Source organism: Poecilia formosa, unplaced genomic scaffold (assembly GCF_000485575.1).
Source record: "Poecilia formosa unplaced genomic scaffold, Poecilia_formosa-5.1.2 Scaffold22, whole genome shotgun sequence".
Lineage (NCBI taxonomy): Eukaryota > Metazoa > Chordata > Actinopteri > Cyprinodontiformes > Poeciliidae > Poecilia > Poecilia formosa.
This window is the reverse complement of record NW_006799961.1, coordinates 827,753-851,631: the sequence shown is the minus strand read 5'-3', so window position 1 is coordinate 851,631 and position 23,879 is coordinate 827,753. Positions and strand designations below refer to the sequence as shown.

Genomic DNA, 23,879 nt, shown 5'->3' with positions numbered 1-23,879 from the left:
GTCAGAGAATACCATCTCTACTGTGAAGCATGGGCGCAGTAGCATCATGTTGTGTGGTTGTTTTGCTGCAAGAGGAACTGGTGCACCTCACAAAATAGAAGTTGAGGAAAGAATCAAAATATTTAAATATTGACATTACAAAACATTAAATAGATTATTATTCCAAATGGTCATTAACTCTAAGGAAACTATCAAATAAGATACAAAATGGGTTAAGGATGACAAAGTCAATGATTTCAAGTGGTCAACACGATATTGGGCACATAGAGAATTATGGGCAGAGAAAATTGAGTTACACAAGTCTGTCAGAGGAACGGAGCAAAATGACAACAATCTGCTGTATTTAGAGAAGAAACAAATGGTCTGATAATTCTAAAAAGTGAGAAAGACAGAATTTTTCTACATCGTATTTAGTCCCTGGGATGAAGTATATATAATATTAGGAATCTGTAGGAACGCTATCCAGATGTGCTAAGTGCTTATGCAATATTGAAATACAAAATTAATTTGTGAAAACAATGTATTTAAGTCTTTTTTTTTCAATCAATAAAAATAAAACAGTGATGTTTTACAGTAAACGGTACATTAAAATGCACATCAAGTCCATCATATTTAATCTCAAAGCTCACCGACGTCATTTGTGGGTCATTGTGCACCAATTGCAAACCAGCCACCAAATGAAGGCACAAAACTCTGATCATCAATGTGACAATTAAGTAACTCTTTGATCATTGTGTGAATGCAAAAATATTTTTCTTTCAGTTTTTCCTTCGTCATCTTTAAAAGATGTTTTCCCCCCAATCCCCTCCAAAGTAAGACAAATAAATAATGTGATTAAATTCTGAGAGTAGAAAAACAAATACTGATAGAAGAACAGAGAATAGGTTTTGACAAATGTAAATTGTACATCGACTTAGAGAAATAATTTCATATCAAAGGAAAATAAATGTACAAATTGCACCATTACAATATTGAAATGTAAATTTTTTTGAATGCTAAAGAACAAACATCTTTCTAAATTCAAAATACAAAGCTGTAAATCATTCAGAAATCCAAACATTAAAAAAAATAAAATAAAATCTTTAATGTATCCACATACTTTGTACCAGTCATTAAAAAAGACCTTTTTCCGTATCAAGAGAAATTAGTTGATGTAGTAGTAGACAACTTCATGTTTATGCCGACTCACATTTCTAGGCAAACTGGATACTGGAGATCTCCTGAGTTCAAAACTTTACATTCAACAGAAACAAATGCCTCCGAGCAGGGGGGGGGCAAAGCTGGAGCATGTAGGCTGAACGAAGAAGAAGAAAATGGGTGAAATAGACAAACTGGACATCAAACCATTATTGGCACGGGGCAGCCCAGTCTCACCTGAAAACGTGCAATGGGAATGTTCCTCCGCATTTCGAATGTTTTAGAATAAAAATCTGAGAGGGAAATGTGTCACTAGGCCATGCTGTAGCCTAGTGAGACATTTGGCCATTAGGCATGTTAGGCATTAAACACAGTTTAATGCTTAACATTGCAAACATGCCTAGAAGTAGAATATATGCGAGTATCTAAAATTAAAATGTAAACCAAATCATGATTTTAAAGATGTACTTTAATTCTCCTTTCCCAAATATTTGTGAATGAGGGTAAAGTATTTAAGAAAGCGTAAAAAAAAAAAAAATGGGGAAAAAAGAAAAATATGGGGAAAGCGCCCACCAGTGAGTTTTTGCATCACATATTACAGTAGTTTTGGCCAAATCAAGAATATCAACTACCTACAAAGTTGATACCATCACCATTTATTAAAGTCATGTCCTGCACCCTGCAACCCGTTCACATTTTGTCACATTAAAACCACAAACAAATGCATTTTGATAGGATTTTATGTGATTTACAACAGAAACGGAATGAAAACAATGAATGTCTTTAATGTGTGTACAAATAAAATAAGAAGTGTGGTTTGATTTTGTGCTCAGCTCCTTTTAATCTAATATCCTTACACAAAATTCAGTGCGGTCAAGTGCTTTCAGTCGCTTGTTGAGTAATGAGACTTAAGATTATATTAGATAAGAAACAGCATCATGAACATGAAGTTGGGAGAATCTGTTGACAAGGCAGCTCTCAACTAATCTTTCCTTTTATGAAAGACTGGTAAGAAGAAACTGTTATTGGAAGGAGGACCAAAATGCAACCCTTTGTTCTATGCATTTAGAAAAACTAACATGACACATAGTGGTGGCAGCATGATGCTTTGGGAATAGTTTTTGTCAGCAGGGATAGAAAAGCTGGTCAGATTGATGGGGAGATGAATGAGCCTAAACACAGAAAAAGGTAGAAAAAAACCCAACAACTATCAATGCCATGAAACCAGAATCTGGGGTCAAAATTCAACTTCTGAAGACGCAGCCAAAGCAACAAAGCAGTGACTCCGAAAAAGCATCTTCATGCGTCAGAATAACTGAACTCGAGCTAATTTGTAGTGAAAAATGTGAAAAAGACAAATCTCTAGATGTGCAAATCTGGTAGAGATAAAAAGCTGCAACAACAGCAAAATCTGGTCCTACAAAGTGTACAAATACGAGCCAAAGGTCAGATCTGCATTTGTATATAATAAAGAAAAAAAAAAGAAACATTGGCAACCATTTATGCTTTTCTATCCACTACGTAGTTAGGCCAACACAAGGTAGTGCACATCAGATGAAATCCCCACAAAATACAGTAAAGTTTGTGGTTTGATAAAAGGTGAAAAAAATGTAGTAACTGATTTTGCAAGGCACTTTAAATCCTTAGTGAGTCAGAAGCTTTATCTCTGCGGTTTATTATTTTTTTAGAGAATCTACGTATTGAATTTCTAAACCAACGTTGTCATTATACGTTCTGTTGTGAGATCAGATTGTATGAGGCCTAAACTGACAGTCATCAGTGATGCATTGCAATCAAAAGTCTGTTTTTAAAGGTGTTTGTCACTTTGGAGTGCTTCTGCCCCCTGCAGGCAGCAGAGAGCGTCTACATGAGGCCACAGCATGGCTCCTTGTTGGTCTGCTCCTCCTCAGGGGCCCGCAGTTTCAGCAAGGGAGGATCTCCGCTGGCCGGGGTGAAGAACACCTGACTGGGAGACGACAACGGCTGCTCTGGAGTCGGGATCGTTTGGATTTCTGGCTGAACCTGAGGGGTCGTCGCGGCGACAGGAGGCTCCTCCACCTCGGCGGTGGAGGGCAGCGGGGGAGGAGGCGCAGGATACTTATTGAGCTTGGCAGCAGCGCGCTGGCGCTTCAGGTCGGCCAGGGTGTGGTGCGATTTCTCCCGAGTCATGCTGTCGGCGCCCTCGCCCTCCGCTTGCCCGGACGCCGGACTGAGCTCGTAGGTGCCGCTGCGATCCATGCGGCCCCCGCCGCTCCACAGCTCGCCAGGCACAGAGGAAGCCAGAGACACGGACGTCTCCCCGTTCCCCACGCTGGATGACGCGATCTTTCTGTCGGCAACCTCCAGTTCCTCCACGCGTGTCATTGCTGCTCCGGTAGCAACCTGAGAAAACAATGGAAACTTTTAGTAAACTTAAAAATAAAATAAAAAAAAAAACTAGTTCATCAAGTCAAACAGGGCTTAATCAGAATCATTGTGATGGACCTATTATTGGAACAATCATCGACTAATTTAGTAATCAATCAATAGTTATCTGGAGTTTATAGAATCAGAGTATTCCAGTGTTCGATACTCGTCTTTGCAGCTTGTTCAAAGAACATCTTAGATGTATGAAATGTATATAAATTTTGCATTTAAGATAAAAAAACAAAACCTTTATAAATAAGCTCTACGCAGAGCTCCTGAAATGAAATAGCTTTATCTTCACTCTGTAAGAGATAAGAAATCTCTTATCAAGCACCGTTTGCTACCCAATTATTAACTAATTAATCCAAATAATAATCACTGGATCACCTCTGCAACGTGTTGATACTAAGTCGAGCAGAAAGGGCCGAGTTTTTCACATTGTTGGGAGTATTTCTTAGCTGCAGATGCACAATTTCCTCCAGATTATAAAGCGTTCACTAAAGGAATGCTGTAGTTATTGTACTTCAGGGAGCAGAATATTTATTTTCTTATTTAACAAAAGTTATTCATGTTTACTTTTAGATGGGTTTCTAATGCATAAATAAGATGGAGTAGTTAAATGAAAAATCTACAGAATGCACCAATTCTTAAATTTGATTAATCGTCAGAATAATCGACGGATCAATCGATTACTAAAGTAACCGTTGGCTGCCGCCCTAAAGTCAAACTCTGGATGAGATACTGGAGCCGTTTCCTTCACCATGTGAGCATGCTGAAGCAGCTCGATGTCGGTCTGTCTGTCCTCGTCGTCGTCCTGCGGTTCAGGCGTGGTCGCCGGCTCCTGCCACACGATGGCCTCCCTGTGGTGCTCCCGGCGGTACAGACTGGAGCGTTCATTCACGCTGACCCGACGCACAACCTTCCTGTGTGGGCAAATGTTACGGGAATCAGGTAAAACACCTGATAATAATAAATCCCTGCTCTAGTGTCCCTGAATTCCCTTGTTTACCCTCTGCTCCCGGTGCTGGACACTCGTCTTTGCAGCGTGCCCTTCTGCTTGTCCTGACTTTTCATGATGGCGTCGCGTTTGTTCTTCAAGTCCATCAGTTTGGCTCTGACCTCCTCATCAATACACACATCTGCAGACGGAGCAACGCGTCACATCTGGCATCGAGTTATTTCAGAGAAACATAACAAAATGCCCACACAAAGCCTCCGATCTCACCGAGCGGCGTCTCATCTAAAACTGACTTGGAGTTCAGATTGGCTCCGTGAGCCACCAGCAGCTCCACCACTTGGATCTGGAAACGAGTGAAAACAAATGACACCCGGTAAGACAGGTCAAAACAAAGATACTCAAGGTCGACGGCAGAGCGAACCTGTCCCCAGCAGGCGGCGGCATGAAGCGGAGTCCATCCGTCAGAGTCTTTCAGTTCCAGCTGAGCCCTTTGGTCGACTAGCAGCTCTGCTACAGACATGTAGCCATTGGCAGACGCTATGTGGAGCTGAATTGGGGAAAAAAAAAAAAGCTACTGTAGTGCTGGATGCTTCTTATTGCACTGAAACAGTGCAGTTCGTCTAAACCCTTTTTTACTCTTGTTACACGGCTTCTGACTAATTTACTTTACAAAAAGGTTCAAACATCGAATATAATTTTTTCTTTTCAGAATAGCACTTTATGTGATTAACCCAATCATTAATTTAATGGTTTCCTGTAAATGACTGAGTTATGCATTCTGTATGACTGATGCTTTTCACATCCCTTTGTTTTGCCTTCTGTTGTCTGATCCTACTGATTCAGGTTCAGGGTGCATGTGTAGTGAGCGCTTTCCTAGACTACACCCTGGTGGACTATCACTTGTGTACCATGTGTTACAATTATTTTCATCTGCCTCTCACCAGGGTCGCTCCATTGTTGTCTTGTGCATTTAAATCTGCTCCGGTGTTAATCAAAGCCTCGACGTCAGCAAGCATGGTCAGCTCTTTCGCTCCTCTGCATTCATCTATCCGCTTCTGAGTTATCCCTGAAAAATTCCCCCAAAACGTTATGCTTAACAGTTAACGTTTTCTCTCCCCCCCTGCATTGCAAAAGATTTGACAATTACTGACCCTGCTCAGCCATAACCATCTCTAGCAGCTCCAGTGTGGCCTCATCCTCACAGAGGTCATAAGCCATGTTGCCATCTGCATTGACGGCCAGCAGGTTGGCTCCACTACAAGGAAATAGACATGCAAATTTTTCAGGGTAAGAGTGGCACACCCTCGTGTACAAAGCGATGTTTTCAAAGTCAAACTGCAGCCATATTTGCACTGGTTTTGCATACTGCATATCTTAGGTCTCTCAATCAGTTTATCCTCTGAAAATGAAAAATAAATAAATACATAAGAGAAAGAGAGAGGAGTAAAAGGCTAAAAGAAATTAGAAAAAAAACAACAACTTGAGGATATTTTTCAGAATGGAAGGGAAAAGTGACACACGCCTGAATGAGGAGCTGCACTAGTCCAGTGTGTCCACAGGTGGCAGCAGCGTGCAGCGGCGTCCACAGCTCACTGTCGCAGGCGTTCACAGAGGCACCAGCATCTAGCAGGCACTGAACTATCTCCACAAAGTCGTCGATGCAGCACTGAGAAGAAGAAGAAAAACACTGGGATAAAAAGCAAACAAGGAAATGCATACATGGATAAATCATTGCTAGATTTTGAATGAAGACTAAGCTTACTTCAGAGGAAAGATTTACATGAATGGCTCAGTCTTCTGCTGTGCAAATACAAAGTTTTTCCTAAAAACTCAGCTGTGACTGATTTTATAAAGAGTTCTCTGTACTGACAAACACTCCTTTCATGAGTGAGAAGAGGCAGAAATTTACATCAACTTATAGGGAGAATAAATTACAAATGGTTTAAATTGTTAAACCATTGGAGGCCATTGGAGTTAAAATCACAGAAATCCCTTAACTTTCTCTAAATCTGGCCAGAAATTCTAGTCTTCTAAAATTTGAACAAAAATGAACAAAAAGTTGAATAATCTGTCATTATATAAACTAAGTTATGTAGAAGATTCAGACATAATAAAGTCTTAAAAAAAGACGTGATGGGTGCAAACATCACAGACAGACAACACTGGAAAGTCACAAACATTTTGAAAACATGCAATTTCTGTTTGTGACAGAACCTTTATTGTTACCCTAAAGCAAAGTAGGTCTGTGTGCATATTTAGTAGTTTGAGGGAAAAATAATGAACTGAACTTAAGCATGATTTTAAAGTGTTTAAGTTTTGACAATTCCAAATACTACAATCAGCAAACTCCTGAACCTGCTGCCTCTGTACCTGATGCAGGGCTGTCAGTCCGTCCTCATTGACCAGATCTGGGCTGACACCGCTGTTGAGCAGCTCTCTCACTAGAAAAAGCAAAAGCACACATAAAAACAAACGTACGCACACACACGCAAGATCCCACTGGAAGAAAGCCTGTATTTAATCAGGGTGGATTTATTTAAGGTATGTCTGTGGGTCCTAAACAGAAACAAATTTGTTTCTGGATAGAGTTCAATGCCTTATTCTAAGCAGCCAACAGTAAACCTCTTGAAAACAAAACTTGGAGCTTATTGCAAAAGAATCTATAATTTCTCGGGAAAATGATCCTGATTTGTCGTGAGGTAGAATCCCTCACAATAACCAAAAGGGATTGTATGTGACAGACCAAAACAAACTATAGCATAACTGGGAAAAAGGAACAAAAAGCACACAGTTTTCAATCTTTTACACAAATACAAAACTGGTAAGAGTAGAGTGCATATGTTATTTTGGTTCCCCTGATTAAATACCATAGAGAGCCATCCTTAGCATTTCTATCTACTTTGTACTTTCAGAGACTGAAATGTTTAAACATTCTTCTTTGCAGAATAGCTGAAGTGCAGCCAAAATTGATTTGCGAGCATTTGAAAACATCAATTTTCAAGTCCCAAAAGGATTTTTTTTCAATCAATTTAGGTCTGGACTATGATTAGGAGACACTTGGAGATACTTTGATGTAAAGGTTTAGTATTCCACCCAAGATGCTTATTTGCATGTTTTCCAAGAAGTACTTTTAAGCTATGGCATTACATAAAATCCTTGTTAAATACATTGAAGTGTGTTATTGTAATGTCAGAAAATGTGAAAGCCTTTGAAGGACATGCAGAGTTTCAAAAGGCAGTATGTGTGTGTGTGTTTACTTCTCACCCTCCTCCACGTCATTGCGGGCCGCTGCTTCCAGCAGCGTGACAGAGTTGGGGAACTTCACTTTTGTGGTGCGCTTCTTCTTCTTGTCTGCTTTGGCCCTGGATCCTCGGGACGCGTCCTTTTCCATCTGCGCCCAAGCCTTCAGCTGCTGGGCGCGGCGTTTCTGGGCGTGCTTCAGGCGCTCCGTGGCACTCAGACGCCCGACCGTGGCCATCTCGGCCAGCAGTTCGCCGTGATCTGCTGCCATGGTAACCAGGGTTCCGACTTTCTCGTGCCTGTGTTCAGCTCGTTCTCCGAGATTAGATTCTTTTAGTGATTTGGCTTTCAAAATATTATATTAGTCTTCTCTAGGGTCAAAGAACTACATCACAGTGTTTAGCAGAACATAAAATAGGGGTTAGATTTTTAGCACATAAATAAATAAATTATAAAAAAAGGAAACTGATGAAAAATAAATTAAGTCAAGTTGCTTTTTCTCTAAATATCTCCATGATTACAATTGGGATTCTATCAACGTTTTATATAAAAACTTTTATTGGACCAAAATGAAATGCTGTTGACTTATTACCGAAAGGAAAAAGTGCTAGCTTCTGCAAACTTTCAGTCCTTTCCATTTCAGCTGTAGATGATCTTGCAATAATACATTCAAGGAGAGGAAAAGAGGAGGAAGATGGAACACACACTCTCAGCTTTGTGGACTCTCTCCCTTCCCCAAAGTGTTTAATTTGGGGCTGATAAAGTCCAAAAACTAGATTCAACAGGGGGCGGTGATTTTAGAATCCACTGGCGATGAATAAACATGTGCATTATGCAGACAGAACTGGGATGCTCAATGACAACAGATGCAGAATTCAGACCATGTCCTCTCCAGTACCAGATTATTTCATGAATCCAATTGAGGTGCTTAGTAAATGCTACATGGCTTTTTCTTGTTGATGAACATTCTTCAGGTGATGTGTTGACAGTACAGAGGCTGTAATTAGCTGCTCCTCTGTGATCCAGTCTGTGGGCAGGGAGAAAAAAATGTGAGTGCTACATTACAGCAGAATGCATGAGTTCTCCACTTCTAACATTGTTATCTTTAACCCCCGAGTTCCCTCCTCTCCCTCGTCTCTCCTAAAGAAACTTGAGAAGGTGGGATGCTTTTCATTAATGATTGACGCCAGCTGAAGCTTGCTTGTGATGGCTGTCCCATACAGGGACGAGATCAAGACACAAGAAGTGGTTAAAATCTGCATAGCGACACTCCGCTTCAGTGCAAGTTCAAACTCTAGCAACGGCGGACATTAATATCTCTCCCGTTGCCTTTCGTTAACTTCCAGCAGAGATACACGACTCGCGCTCGGCTCTTTCCAGGCTACTCATATATTATTCAGGCTTTGGCCTGTACACACTGAGAGGAAGGTCAACTAGAGGCACTCACTAAGATAGAGAGAGTGAATGGTAAGACACTAGTGCGAGGACCCAGAGCTACCGCAGCAAGCAAGCAATGCCTGAAATGTGACTGAAATAGTGTGCTTAAGCCACACTAGCTCAATAAATCAGTCGAATAGCAGACAAATAGGTGTACTGATAATGATAAGATATATCAGTTACAAACTTCCTCTCAGATGTTCGTCTTACCGAGGTTTATCGTTCCTGCAATGTTTCTCCTGAATGCTATAATTCATAAAGTTTGGAGTGAGTTACAGCTAAAAGCCCCAATGATATTTTCAGTGTACAGAGATTTACCTACACACTGTCTCCTTTACCGTTTTGGTTGGCCTTGTGAATAGTCTATTTTAAAATACTGATAGTCATAAATCACTCTGCAAGGATTTCCTTATGTTGTGGTAAAGGTCAAAACAGTCAAATCAGCCACTTTAGCAAAGCACAAATAAGAGTGAACAGGCTACCGGCTACAAATGAAACAAGCTGAGAGGAACCATTTGTGCTCACAAGTTAAAATATCTTGGCTGAATTTGAGATTTTGGCCATTATTCAGAGAACATGCAGCAAACCCAAGAATATACAAGAACTGGAGGCTTTTTTGGCACGAAGATAATCTGTTCCACCAACTACCTTAAAAACTTGGTGTTTCCTTAAGTTGAAATGGGTAATACCTGGAATTAAGAAATGAGTTATGTAAACCTTTGATGAGGGTCATTTGGGCCGGTTCTGCTGTCATTATGATTTAAAGATTATAAACACTAATGTTGATTATAAAGGGTTTTACCCAACCAGTAACCAGAAGTCAGAGAAAATATTTTGAACATATATATTTTCTGGAAACTGAGCAAAACTGTACTTCCTGGCAACTACCTAAATGAATTAAAAAATGTTAAACAATGTTAGATGTTAATAAATCAAAATAAGTGTTTGTTTGTTTGTTTTTTTTTTTGAATTGGAAAACTCCTGCAGTTAGATGTTAGGATTTTTCAAAGAAACTTGGTTGAATGTCCCTAAATCTCCATGGAGTGCCCACTTATATCTGCCCAGACCATAGTCCATTTTATTTATTTTTTAATTTCATGTTATCCAGGTGAGAAATTCAAAGTCCAGTCCCTGAATTACAAATTTTGCTATCAAGAGTGTTTCCACTATCGCTGACTCGAGTTCAGTGAATGTGTAGCTAAACGAGGCTCAAACCAAGAAAATGTCCACAAAAAGGTTTAAAATTGATCAGTGAACATAATTTCATTCTTTCTAAATGCATTTGCTTTTGTTTGGGATGTAAACAACATCACTGCAAGACTTTCTCTTGACAAAGCAAAGCACTGCTATAAAACTGTTGTTTCACGGTAACCTGTGGTCAAAAGAACCGTCGGGTTGGTGACCACAGCAGGAAGAAGCTCTGTGGGGACGATTTGAGAGAACAGACTGGATTCACTCTACTTGCCAGATGACTATTTAAAGTTCTGTGTGAACAATGTCATCCACACCAGAACAATGATGTGCTTCACCCAGATGTTTTCACAAACACATCTTCTTCAATCTAACTTGGCATTCTGAATTGCAACATGTTATACCGCTGTTAAAATATCTCAACTTTCATATTTAAAAAATGATTATTAATAATTCAGAAATGTATCGCTGTTTGACTACCATTTAATTTTTTTTTTGACTAACCTCTTTAAGAAACACTTCAACTATGCTAAATGACAATATTTAACTTCATAAAGGATAAAAACTTATGAAATAGTAGATATTTGTTTACAATTTGTTCAAGCACAATGAAAAGAGGACCTACACCACACAAAGATTTGTCCAGGTGAGTTTATAATCCAATATCTTCTTAGCATTTAAAGGGCAAGGAGCAAGGCTCCAAATGCAACACAGCTCCATCTGCGTGAGCTGGTCTCGGCCAACATCTCTAAATCACTGTTAACCAAACAGTCTCTAGTGACAACAATCTCATTAACAACTTAAACGTCTTCTGGGCAAAAGGGAATTGTCTCTTTAAAATCTCCTAACCGTTTGCTAGGAAGCTTAGCTGTTGCTGTTATGTCTTATCCAATGAGCACCTCTATTAACCTCTAATGGAATTGTCCACCATTTGCTGACAGAATGGAAAACTAAAATGTATTGAACACAAACACTAACTTTGGCACATGAACTAACAAAAGAGTCAGTCTCCTACAATCCTTTCCATTACCGCAAACACGCAGTCAGGGCACAAGAGGACGATGTTTGCAGATTAGCGACCTTGGCAGAGTGAGGTGGACAAGTCAGATCTCAGCCAAAGCCAATCAGTGCAGGGTATCAGAGGGATGAAGCTCAGCCACAACACTCCAATGTTTACTGTTGAGCTGACTGAGAAATAAATCTTATCCCAAAAAGAGCAAACATTCAGGGTTTAATTTACAGATCCTACTGATATTGCAGATCAATACGAACAGCGTAGAAACTTAGTAGAGCCATCTGTAAATTAAAGCACAACCTTTCCAAAACGGAGGAAAACCCCTTTCCCAAACCCACATAGGTTTTTGTTGAGCCTTTCACTCAGCAGCACCATCTACCCTGAAGAAAGCTTTTGTCAGAATACCCTGGTAAGTACAGTGGCTTTACTGACCAGAAATACATGGATTTTTGAGTTTCTGATTGACCAGGAGATAGCCATCCAATAATATTCATATCCTAAGCTCAGTTTGACTGACGTAACAAATTTGGAAGGATAACTTCAAAGGGTTTCTACTGATCCACTACCCCGCTCAGCTCCAGACCGACACAGAAGCTGGACAGAAATCAAAGGTTTTGTGCCGGTGTGTAAACATTAGCATGACAGAGCAGCACTGTTTAAAATCAAGTTTCAGTAACAAACTTTATTCCGGTTATCATTTATGCGTTTGCTTGCCAAAAGAATGAAAGAAAGAAAGATAACGCAGTTAATAAAACAGAGAAAAGGGGAAGAAAAATCCTGATTCTCCGTGACTCATGGATTTAGGGATATTTGGGGTCTTTCATAACACTTGTTGTGGAATTTGTTGTTGGAAAGACTTTAGGAACTTTGTGAGTTTCTGAGTCAGGCCAAGACCAGTCAGAAGGAAAATATAAGGCTCAGTCATAACAAAAACTCCCAAGAAAATAATCTTTTTTTACATGAAGAAAAAAAAGTGTATTTAATGTGTTTGGAAACATTCTACAGCATCACTCTGAGATTTATAGTCTTCCGACCTTTTTTAATTGGATGACCTAACAGGAAGGGGCTGTCGGAGAACACAAACTTTCTCCAAACAGCTATGATGAATAGAGTAGCATAAACACACACACGCATGCAAAAGTTCTTACATCCTTCTGTTAGGTGGTACCTACCTCAGTGCAACAACTTGATCACTCTTCCAAGAACACCGGCTGAAAATACAGCCGACACACCTTTGCTCAAACTTAAAGCAGACTACCCAGGCCGCTAAGAGCTTCATCCGTGGTTTATCGCCACAAAACGAGTCCAAACTGGGCTGTGTGCTGCCAACAACCTAGTGAAGTGATTTGATGAAGCGCACAGACTGACGCGAACAATGCTGAGTCAATGTGGCTTGATGGTTCGGGAACGATCCAGCATAAAACCCGAAACAAAGCCAAGTGGCCAGAACGGCCTGCCAAACACACAGAAAGGATGTTTTGTCACTTACTATGCAGTACAGACATCAATTACGGAAGAAGTGGAGCTTGAAACAGCTTGCTGAGTAAATAAATAACAACGGGTGTCTCTAGTCTATTTGCATCAATTTTAAACCAAAATTGATGAGACAAAACTTATGGGTTTTTTTTTATTTGTTTGTGGTTGCAAAAAAAAAAAAAAATGTACATGACTTGATTATAATTTTGCTGAGAGGCACAGAAAGAGCGAGTGAGGAGGATCTACAGTAAGCTCTGTCATGTGTAAAGATTTGGGTTGCACCATATAATCACCCAGAAATCTCAGTAAATCTGCCAAGTAGCCAATGGCACGGTAAGAGAGAGGGAGAGAGGCCTTGAATGAAAAGGAAAATAGTCTGACTACATGTGGACAAAAGAATCTGGAAACTTTACTTCTAAAATGAGATAGAAGGGAGTATCTGGCTTTTACGCACCCAACAGAGAGTAATGGATACAAAGAGGAATTTGAGCACATGCTTTCTTGAGTCATCTGGACTTTTATCATTACAAACATAAACCATATCAAGACTGCTAAGAAATATCTCTCTAGTAACTACTTCACAGTCACAATTTCAGCTACAAACAGGATTTCCTCAAAAATTACCCAGTATTTGCTCTTTCCTTCATAAGCTCACTCAGGGTTCAAGTCCACTAAACCTCGTGTGTTGATATTTAATCTGGCCATTTCATTATTTCCTTCCAGAGCTGTGTTCCTGTCGTCACATTGTCCATCGCAATCTTTGTCTGCATTATAAACCCTACAAATATTTGACTACATTTCCCACAGCAATGCTACTGAAAAAGTACTTTGGCCCATACGCTGCTATACTCATGAGCAATACCTCAGTTAGGGGTTAATAAGTCATTGATGCACAGTGAGAGCCAAATACTAAAGAGGCGTGTCCACTTTGATATTATCAGTGTTTTGCATGACGATTAGGGCTCTCACAAGAAGTAAATACTTCCAGGTTTTCCAAAACATAACCTGATACCCACAGATGTCATGTCTGTGCCTTGCAAAAGTATTCATACGCCTTTAATGTTTTCACATTTTAATCACAAACTGTAATGTCTTCAAATTTGATTTTATGTGAACAGCCAACACTAATTAGTGCACAATTGTGCAGGAACTAATTACTTGCAAATTAGCTCAAGCTTAGTAAGACTGGAGATCCAGAGTCAGTTCAGAAATACTTGATGCCTAAACCTAAATGCCGTAGTGAATATAATCCAACTGTCTTCATGGATTCGTTGTGAGTGGTAGCGCCATCTTGTATTATGACAACTAAAATGTCCAGGCTGCTGAGATGATATTTCACAGAAGCATCTCCTGGACGACACCATCGGCTGTTGGCAAGCACTGCTAATCCACCTCATTTGTTTTTGCAGCTCCTCTTCGAAACTCTTTGTGAAAGCCGGGCAGAGAGACTTTGGAGTCAGGGACATGATCTTTGCCTATTGTGATCAATGAAAGAGATGGTTTGAACATCCTCCTTGCAGAGGCAATGAAAGCAACAGAAATCAAGCACACCAATCTCTGCTTCATCCGAAAGTCCAGTTCACACAGAATCCCTCTATGTGAACTGGAGTGGTGATCTGGAACCAGGAACCTGTTCTGGTGGCTGCTGTATGCTTAGATCTAGAAATGACATCACACTCAACCAAACTGTGTTCCTGTTCCATGTTTGAAACCAGAAGGGACTGGTGACAAGGCTAACTACTGCTAACTTATACAAGATAATCATGTTTTTACTTCGTTCTTTCATTTTTAAACACTATAGAAACATATACAGTCCTGCATAGGACTGTATGGGAAATATAACTAAACTACATCTGTTTGTCCAGTCATTTGTTCCACTGCAGCTCTATGTTTATGTCCTTGTGTTTTACAGCCTCTAACCCAGGGGTCCTTAACTCAAGGCTTCAAAGTCCAGCGTCCTTGAACTTTTAGATGCGTCTCTGCTTTAACACACCTAAGTCAAACAATGAGGTCATTAGCAGGACTCTGGAGACCATGACCGCCTGCGCAGGAGGCAATTCAGCCGTTTGAGTCAGGTGTGTTGGACCAGGGACACATCTAAAGTTGTAGAGCATTGGCCATAAAGGACTGGAGTTTGACACCCCTGAACTAACTGGATTCTTTATAAGTATTAAGGTTGATTCATCTTCCCACCAAATGTTACCAGCTTCCTTGTCCCACAGCATAACTTTGCCACCACCATGTTTCACTAAATGTGTAAAAGTCCTGAGGCTGTGACTAAATAGTGGGTGTGATGTGTCCAGAGTCATGTGCTGTGTTATTTTCCCACCATGCTGAGCATTTTGTATGGGCTAGGGTTAAATGAACTTTCATCCGAGTAAAGGAGGGTTAATCCGAATTAACATACTGTTTTTTTTTTATGTTGTTTTTGTTTAAAAAGAAATATGTAAAATTTACTTCCCACTTAACACCAATTTCTGTTCCTCTCACATAAAATGCCAACAAAACACCCTGAAGTTTATGGTGACAAATTGTGAAAAGGCACATGTAGTATTAATGTTTTGCAAGACACTGGAAATGACAATGAATAAACAAATAATTTTATGTCGACCAGTTTGCGGCTTAATAAATTCAAAAACGTAGCATTATATGGTAATTTTATAATTTATAATCTAATTATTTGATTATCAAGCCCGCACTCCTAATAATACAGGGGGAACCTTTAAAAAGTGGAGATATACTGAACTATGACCTGAACTTATATGTCACTATGTGAACTATAGTTCACTAATTTCCGGACGATTTTAATTTTAAGTGGTCGTAGAAATAAATTAAGCATGTTGGGCTTTTGTTTTTGACTTAATTCCACTTTAAACTGTAATTAGAAGCTCCAATAGAAGCAGCAGAGGCTTAACATCAACCTAAACGGTATTGGAGGAGCAGCAGCAGATTAGCTAACGCTCCTTAGCGGTCCACCTACACTGACTCAACAGGTAGCTGTTGGTCTGACAGGTAGAAAGTACTTTAACTCACCCGCCTTCATTCACAGCAGAAGGGCTCGAACAGAGTCGACATTTTTCTTTTAATTATGCTATAAAAACTACTGAGAGGACCTGCTGACTGAGTTTATTGAGTCGACTATGGAGAGAGGTCACGTCATGCTAGCGTTACCTTAGCTGGCTGCTGTTGAGCTGCTCCATAACCAGAAACAAACCGCTGCGGAGATTAAACGTTATTTCGTGTTCTCGGCGACGACTTTATTTATTTGAAAAGGCGTGAAATGAAACCGAACAGAACAGCCACTTCCACTTGAATTTGATAGAAATCGCAGAGGTGACATCTTACCTGTTGAAGTGGCTGTCAGCGGCGGTGGCGGCGGCTCCTGTTCAGCTCTGCGGCTATGAAAACCGAGTCAGCTGCTGTCCACCGCTCCAGCTCCTGCCTGCCAGCCCTCAGGGGAAATGCCTCACCATAACAACCTGACCTGTACCCTCTCCTCCGACAGCGCAGCCTCCACTAGAGGGCGGCAGAGTCTTCGGGGAGAAATGTTCAATTTTCATAGAGTTCAGTATGCATACAGTTCTATTCACCTCCAACATCCCCATTCACTTCAAACTTTATTGGCAGACATTTTGTCTGTTGTATGAAACATAAAACAACACATCATATTAACCATTATATTATATTATTATTATACCTATTGATAAACCAACACAAATTAGTTAATAATTATTAAGTGGAATTGTAATGACACCTGATATTCATTGCACTGACTGGGCCATTATAATGAGAAGTTCAAATTGTCTGTCCTACAATTAGTTATTATAACGACCTTTGAGATCTTCCATGAACAGCTGTAGTTTTACTGAAATTAAATGACACAGGTGTACTCTTAATTGCATATTGGCATCTGAAAGAAATTTATTGTGCTGGATCTTTACAGATATCAAGAGAAAGAGGGGTGCATATAAATGCAAGCCACACTTTCCATACTTGCATTTGTAAAAACAAACATTGAAAACTTTGTATGGCTCTTCTTCCAATTTTCACTTATGCACTACATTGTGATCAGTATTTAAATACCTTGAAGTTTGTGTTTACCAAAGGATCAAGAGTGAAAAGGTTCAGTTATTTTGTCGTGCGACTATATGACAATGACATTGAGTATGTATTTCTTTTCTTCCCACATTGTGCAAGAAAGAAATTCTGAGTAGAATTTGACATTTCTGTGGAATCTCTTTCATGTTAGTCTCAAAGTTCCAGGAATATACACTCATATAACCTTTTGTAAACAGGTGGGTGTGATAGCCTGACATGCCTCAGAGGAAAAGCACACCACTCTTTCCTCCTGTATACGTATAACCTATGCATAAACGTGTTAATGTGACTCCATCTATCAGAGTTGAACTGTAGAGAATCACACCAAACAGAGCCAGAAGAATAACTAAACATCAATTTCACAAAGACTGACAGTTCTCTTGTGGGTTTTTTTATTTTTTATTTATTTATTTATTTTTTTGCTAATTTGCTAGACATTTCTGCTGTTGATTAGGCTCTAAAAATATAAAAACAATTTTGATAATTTGACAATGCAGTGAGCCAACCACTCTACCAAAACACAGCAGGAATTATCTACTGACCCCTGTGGAGCAATCAATACAGTTTTTTCCTAAAGGACATTATCAAAGGTTTTTATAAATACAGATCATTCGTTCATCAACCAAACTTCATAATCCTGCTTAGCTATCAGGTGCAACTCAACAGGCAAGTGGGCAGCTGTTAAGACTGGATACACTTCCAGCAGATCAGGTTGTCAATATAAGAGTTCCAGTATTCCAACAGAGGGATACCACAGCGTCATCCAGCCTTTCTCCTGGACAAAAGTTTTTTGGGGTTTTTTGAAGTAGAAAAAGGTTCCATTAAACAGAATATTTCGACCTCTCTTTTGTGAGCATTTGCTCTGTAGGAAGCAAATGCTTACAATTTGCTTCCCACAGAGCGAATTACAGAACAATCTGCTCTGTAGGAAGCAAATTGTTCCTACAGAACAATAAGCTTCCTACAAACTACAGAGCAAAAGCAAAAATTAACTTAGTTTTATCAGAATATTAAAGCTTTATGGACATTTCAATTAGCCTAGTGTCTTGTTTCGTTGAGTAAATATGACAACATTTCATATAGCCACTGGCCACCAAGTGAGGGAAGAATGTTAAAAGAAAGAAACTCACTGTTAGAGAAGTGTAGCAAGGAGAATCCTTTTGGGGTGAACAACTAGTAGACTCTATCCACATGCCAACTAGTTGATTGTGATTGATGCTAGTAAAGAGAACATTTTCTGTCATGGAGGTTTTCAATAACAACACTCCAAGAGGGTCTGCTGTGAGACAGTGGATGACATTGTGGAAAAGTGCATCATTTCCACTGTTAAGTATGGTGGACGATCTGTGATGCTGTGGGCCCCCTACTCTCCCAAACGCCTTGGGAACACGTACCATAAATTCTCTCTAAAATGTAAATTTTTCCGTGTTATTCCCCAACGTTTATCTGCAGGCTCATTCTTGTTCCCATTTTTCAGTAGAAAAAGGAAAAGAACGCAGGGACCTTTCAGAGAGACAGACGACACAATCGAGACTTTCTTTCACTTTCTCCGTCCTTCTCGGCAGGCGTTTAAAGCCTGCCGAGGAGGGATTTGTCCCAACACAATCAGCCTAAAGATGAACAGAATTGTCCCTGATGCTGTTCTATTCACAGGACGTCCCATTCTTCCCCTGCTTCACTCGCTAATCCAGTGAAAACCTATTAGCTCCCACTCCGGCAGACAGGAAGAGAAAGCCTGACAGTTTTGATCAGATAGGTGTTTTTGGAAACCAACACTTCTCTGTGCATGTGTAACACAGACTTTCCTGTTCAGTTCTATGAGCACAAAGCCATGTAAGAAAAAAGTTTCACCAAGTACTGTAAATACGTATGTATAGGTCAAAAGGTTGCAGTGAAGCTGCAAGATGGCAGATGAACAATGACCACTAGAGGGGGATAAAGTGTCAGCAAAAATGTGACATACTGAGAGAAGAAAACCGCAGATTGCAGCAGGTGGTTGATGGAAGCTTGTTGCTTATCTTAGTAGCCAAGTTCAAATAGTTTGCTTATTGCTTCAAAGGTGGAAAAAGCTGAAATATTAAGTGGTAAGTCCTTTTTTGCAAGCGTCTCTAAAGAAGACTTTTTTTCCCAAAGATGTGTGGAGTAAACTAAATTATGGGCAGATATGGTGCTAGTTCATTAAAAAAACAAAAAACAAATAAGGCTGCAATAAGCACCTTAAAAATAATTGTCAAGCTCATTTCCAGCTAACATTTTAAATTCTGTTGATTCTTCTGGGGGATTTGTAAATGTGAACGAGTTTCCCCAACAACTGGGTGTGGAAACATTGCTTCATGTATGAGGTGTGAATGGTTCTGCCAAGCACAGCACTTAGCAGCCTGTAGAACATCAGAAACGCCAAACATGCTTTTGAATGAAAGGCCTGCCCAGTAGCCGCTTCCTCATATGCTAACCAGCTCCCCCTCTGCCCCCTGCCATGGGAGCTCCTTGTAATCCAACTTGTTTTCTCTGGCTTGCTGGGAAGCAGGACTTTTACACATTAGCACTACATTAACCTGAACAAAGGACTTGCATTCCCAAAACTTTAGTCTCTGAGCACTGGGTGACTTTCTGCGCAGTCCTAGACAGCACCACCTACCCTCCCTGCTGTGGAGAACAATCCTGCTGGCAGTGTTCAGCAATTGGGCCAAATTATGTGCAGATGATCAGGAAGCCTACAATTAAAAACAATTTTTTATATTTAATAACTTTTGAAAGTCTTGCCTTTTCAGAATTTGAAAAGCATATACGGGGAACAACCTGACTTCTTACTATTAAAATGTGTTAATCCCAACGTTAAAATTCAAAATAATTTCATTCCATTTGAATGAAACGGACCACTGAGCTGATAATGTTTATCAGCTCAGAGTATGCATATATTAATTAAAAAAATATAGTTACCAAAAAAACCTATGCACAACATGAATTTCAGGTAAGCAAGAAACACATGGAAGTGGTAGCTGAAGAAGACCAGGATGGACTGTAAAGGTCAGATTTTAGAATCAAAGATGTTAAATTTTTATTTTTGCTGCTAGAAGCAAATTCATTTTTCTCTGGATGGGTCAGGGTCTGCCTTCACAACAGATTGAACCCACCAGGGTTGACCAAATATCAGCAATGGCCTTAAGTCCTACAGCTGGTTCTCAAAATGGTGTTAAGACGTAAAAGAGTTTCCCCCCTCTTTTTTTTTTTTTGGTTTCGCTGCATCACACCAGTATATGAAGATTAAAACTAATTCATCCAATCCAAATATGGGCCACATTTGTAAAATGCTGACTGGGTGGCTTAAACCCATAGAGTTAAACCCAATACAATTTAACTATAACTTGAGGCCTACATAAAAATGTGCCAAAACTCGCTCATCTTCTGAAGTGTTGAATTTTTCTCCCTCATGTGACGTCACCAACAAAGATAAACAAATCTGTTTTTCTCCCTTAAATGCGTTTTATTTTTCAAATAATTTTGTGAATTCGGGCAGTGGAAATTCTCAGGTCATGCAGGTGTGTTATATTGTCGTCAGTGTACATTTCTAAGAGGGGGGTAAAAAAAAAAAAAAGAAGAAAAAAGAACATGGATAGTCTTTTATTTAATGTATTGAATCTTTCAGTGTTTGTATATTAGCCAATAACTTTGTATATTGCTCACGGAAAATAGTTGATTAGCTCTAATCGAGATTGCTAATCTCTCTACCGAAACTCCCGTCCCCTCCCGCACAATCTGTAATGTTTGACTTCAACAACAAATTAAAGATGCGCCTCTTAAGTTTAAGTCGAAATGAGTCATTTGCGCTCTACCAAAGTTTCTCAATAAATAATGTTTTTGTCCCTTAAAAACGCCGCCTAAGTCATCGGTGCGTAAATGTCCCAGGCGTTGTTCCAAAAGGAATCCTACCACATCTGTGCTGCAAGTGGTTTGTTGATATCATCATTATGGCATTTTACGGTCTTTCTCTGTCCCTTTTCTATGCGCAAACCCTCCCAAACCCCCCAGGGCGATCAGCCACTCTACTCTCAGATAACCCCCCTTCCCCAGACCCCCCTCCGCTGTTACGCAGCGGGATTTACATGAAACTGTTAATTGTTTGCTCTTCAAATAGAGTCAGCCTGGAGCCAGCAGTCTTCCAGAAGTTAAGGACCGACTCTTCGACCTCCCTTATCCCTCCCCCCTTTCTTTCTCGCTCCTGGCCGATCGCTCTCCCCCTCTTCTCCGGGGTTGCATCAACATGACAAAGCACTGGCCGGAGCAGACCCTCCTGGCACCAGCCGCTCTGTGCCACAGTGGAGAACACCGCGACCATCAACTTGACATCTACAGAAATGTGCAGCGGAGGGTTCCTTCCTGCGGTCTAGCCCAGCAGCGGCCTCAACAACCGGCTGAGATGACCCCCCAGCAGCAGCAACAGCAGCAGCAGCAGCAGCAGCAGCCCTCTGCACGCACCGAGCACCGTGGCGGTGCCACTGGACTCGCGGATCAAACCATTCCAGCCCACTCTTCATACCAGGACGGCGACGACGCCAACGCGAAGCTTCGGGACGTGACGCGGGAGACGTGGAGGGCCGAACGGGAGAAAAGCGGTTCCAGCAGTGGGAAGAAGAAGAACTACCAGCGGTATCCCAAGCCACCCTACTCCTACTTGGCTATGATCGCCATGGTCATCCAGCGCTCCCCAGAGAAGAAGCTTACACTATCTGAGGTAAATGGTCTTAAATGTATAAAAAAGGGAGTTATTTTAGATTGTCATAGCGCACAAAGTCTTTTACCCTTAAAGATTACTGGCTACTTCTTAACATGCAGGCATCTCGTTTACACTGAAAGATCTGACACTAAACAGTCACCTCTCTGTGACACTTGGGTGACCACCATTCCTGCCACTCATGGTTTGCTTTGATAAGCTTGGGCCACAGTAAAGCCAGACACTGATCTGCATCAGAACACAGATAAGATATACAGTACAAGCTTAAAAAACCAACCACACATTTATTTGGACTTTTCTGCAAATTAGTCATTTCCACTATTAATATTTCTGTTTGTATGCCATTTTTGGGGGGGTTTGGGTGAGAGACATTCCTGTGCTGCATCAAACATGAACTGAGATGATTTTTTTGCTCTTATTCCAGATCCTGAAGGAGATCAGTACCCTGTTTCCATTTTTCAAAGGGAACTACAAAGGGTGGCGAGATTCTGTGCGACACAACCTCTCCTCCTATAACTGCTTTGTTAAGGTTTGTATACTTAAGACTCTCATACTTCCACTTTCAAAGACTTCAAGGGGCCCTTCTAGAATTGATGTCATTATGTTTCCCTTTAAGGAAACTTTGTTCCATTTGTAGGAAGCCACCCAAAAAAAAATAAAAATAAATAAATGTAGCAATAAACATTGCATTTTGTCAAATGCCATCATCAAAATCATCAGGAACGATCATATATACATATATGATGTTTACATATCATATATATGGGTTGGAGTGAGATGGAGCTTTTGAAACATATGGGAAAACACTTTGTAGCTTTTGTTAAGCGATATTTGTAAATGTATCAAAGTACAATCATGTTAATTCACACAGTTGTTACACAACTTCACCAGAGGAGCCAATAAAAATGGTTGACATTGTTTAAGGGTCAACTGGTTTATGCATTTTGCGACCATTCTGATTAAATTTTTTTAGGGGTGAAACTAAGCCCATCCTGCCAGACTGGGTATTCAGGTCAAACAGGCAGCAATGTGTCTTTCTTTTGATCTGCAGGTGCTGAAGGATCCAGGCAAACCTCAGGGGAAAGGGAACTTCTGGGCTGTGGACCTGAACCGTATTCCCCTGGATCTCCTGAAGAGGCAGAACACGGCCGTGTCGCGCCAAGACGAGACTATCTTCGCTCAGGATCTGGCCCCCTACATCCTGCAGGGACACAAGCCGGAATCTGAGCCGCCCCCTCCTCCTCCGACTGAGCGTGTGACCTCTCTCCCGCCCGTGTCATCAGGAAATCCTTCACCGCCGTCGCAGGACAACTTGTTCAGGCCCAAGCTGGACTCGTCCTTTGCCATCGATTCCTTACTGCACAGCCTGCGGCCGACGAGCGCTTCTGGGCATGTGGACAGAGACGGCTGGGGTGAGGTGGAGCGCCCTCGGCCCTCGCCGCCTCCAGGCTCTCGTTACACCTCCTCCGCCAGCTCGGTAAGCCCTGCCTCCACCTCTTCCACCTCCTCCGATGAGGAATGGAAAGGCTTGTCCCACACTGGGAAGCGTGTCCCTCCTAATGGTGAAGCAGGATCTGACGGGTACGAGGACCTCAGACCGCCGTTGCACAAATCTGCCAGACGGGAGACCGTTGCTCCTCCGTGGGAGCTTCCAACCTCCTACGCCAAGTATGCTCCCCCAAATGCAGTCGCCCCACCTAGCATGCGGTTTAACGGAGGCCCCGTAATGCCGCTGCACGGCGGACTACCACTTTACAGCTATGGTAGCTCTCCCATGGCACCTTCCCACTTCATAGGTCACTCCTACTGGCCGATTCTCCCCAGCAGGCGAGTCTCAGTTCAGCCGCCTCCTCTGCTCATGGACCTGGACAACATGCTGCAGTCGGTTCCTCCAAATAAGAGCGTGTTCGATGCACTGCTGCCCACCAATCAGAACGCTTACTCGCATCACCAACCGCAGAGTCAGTACCCCCTGCAGAACGGGACTCCTCTCAACAAGTATCACCAGTACTGAGTCGTTCACACACCAAACGAGGAATCCAACCAGGAAGTAAACCGTAAGCTCCACACAATCTCTTTTATGGTTTCTTGCTAGCCAGAAGCTGATTTTTCTTTTTTTTCTTTTTTTATTTACATATCAACACGTCAGAAAACAAAAAAAAAAACTGCAATCAGCACTGAAGCACAGA

The 23,879-nt window shown here is 41.0% G+C and overlaps 2 protein-coding genes across 5 annotated transcripts; one reads left to right on the top strand and one right to left on the bottom strand.

Moving 5' to 3' along the window:
• Nucleotides 1-391: 391 nt before the first annotated feature.
• ppp1r16a (protein phosphatase 1, regulatory subunit 16A) lies at nucleotides 392-16,386 on the bottom strand. 2 transcript variants are annotated; one of them, XM_007547862.2, is made up of 11 exons: nucleotides 16,206-16,386; nucleotides 7,766-8,768; nucleotides 6,872-6,942; nucleotides 6,022-6,167; nucleotides 5,653-5,756; nucleotides 5,443-5,567; nucleotides 4,923-5,048; nucleotides 4,769-4,844; nucleotides 4,553-4,682; nucleotides 4,304-4,466; nucleotides 392-3,519 (listed from the first exon to the last, which is right to left on the bottom strand). In XM_007547862.2, the coding sequence occupies exons 2-11, from the start codon at nucleotides 8,010-8,012 to the stop codon at nucleotides 3,001-3,003; spliced, it is 1,707 nt and encodes a 568-aa protein (XP_007547924.1). In that variant the 5' UTR covers nucleotides 8,013-8,768; nucleotides 16,206-16,386; the 3' UTR covers nucleotides 392-3,000. The 2 variants fall into 2 exon arrangements, with proteins under 2 accessions (XP_007547924.1, XP_007547925.1); XM_007547863.2 differs by lacking the exon at nucleotides 16,206-16,386 and adding an exon at nucleotides 12,557-12,920.
• Nucleotides 16,387-18,819: 2,433 nt separating this feature from the next.
• On the top strand, nucleotides 18,820-23,860 carry foxh1 (forkhead box H1). Of its 3 annotated transcripts, XM_016669358.1 has the most exons (6): nucleotides 18,820-19,042; nucleotides 19,930-19,985; nucleotides 20,064-20,124; nucleotides 21,096-21,690; nucleotides 22,115-22,219; nucleotides 22,742-23,860. In XM_016669358.1, the coding sequence occupies exons 4-6, from the start codon at nucleotides 21,220-21,222 to the stop codon at nucleotides 23,702-23,704; spliced, it is 1,539 nt and encodes a 512-aa protein (XP_016524844.1). In that variant the 5' UTR covers nucleotides 18,820-19,042; nucleotides 19,930-19,985; nucleotides 20,064-20,124; nucleotides 21,096-21,219; the 3' UTR covers nucleotides 23,705-23,860. The 3 variants fall into 3 exon arrangements, with proteins under 3 accessions (XP_016524844.1, XP_016524843.1, XP_016524845.1); XM_016669357.1 differs by lacking the exons at nucleotides 19,930-19,985; nucleotides 20,064-20,124; XM_016669359.1 differs by lacking the exons at nucleotides 18,820-19,042; nucleotides 19,930-19,985 and having other exon boundaries at nucleotides 20,058-20,124.
• Nucleotides 23,861-23,879: the final 19 nt, after the last annotated feature.

Coding starts and splice junctions, on each gene's coding strand:
- ppp1r16a (XM_007547862.2), bottom strand. CDS start 8,012: ATGGCAGCAGATCACGGCGAACTGCTGGCCGAGATGGCCACGGTCGGG. Junction 5,757..6,021: donor GTGCAGCTCCTCATTCAGGC/GTGTGTCACTTT, acceptor ATTTCCTTGTAG/TGGAGCCAACCTGCTGGCCG. Junction 5,049..5,442: donor ACAACAATGGAGCGACCCTG/GTGAGAGGCAGA, acceptor TCCCCAATTCAG/CTCCACATAGCGTCTGCCAA.
- foxh1 (XM_016669357.1), top strand. CDS start 21,220: ATGACAAAGCACTGGCCGGAGCAGACCCTCCTGGCACCAGCCGCTCTG. Junction 21,691..22,114: donor AGAAGCTTACACTATCTGAG/GTAAATGGTCTT, acceptor CTCTTATTCCAG/ATCCTGAAGGAGATCAGTAC. Junction 22,220..22,741: donor CCTATAACTGCTTTGTTAAG/GTTTGTATACTT, acceptor TTTGATCTGCAG/GTGCTGAAGGATCCAGGCAA.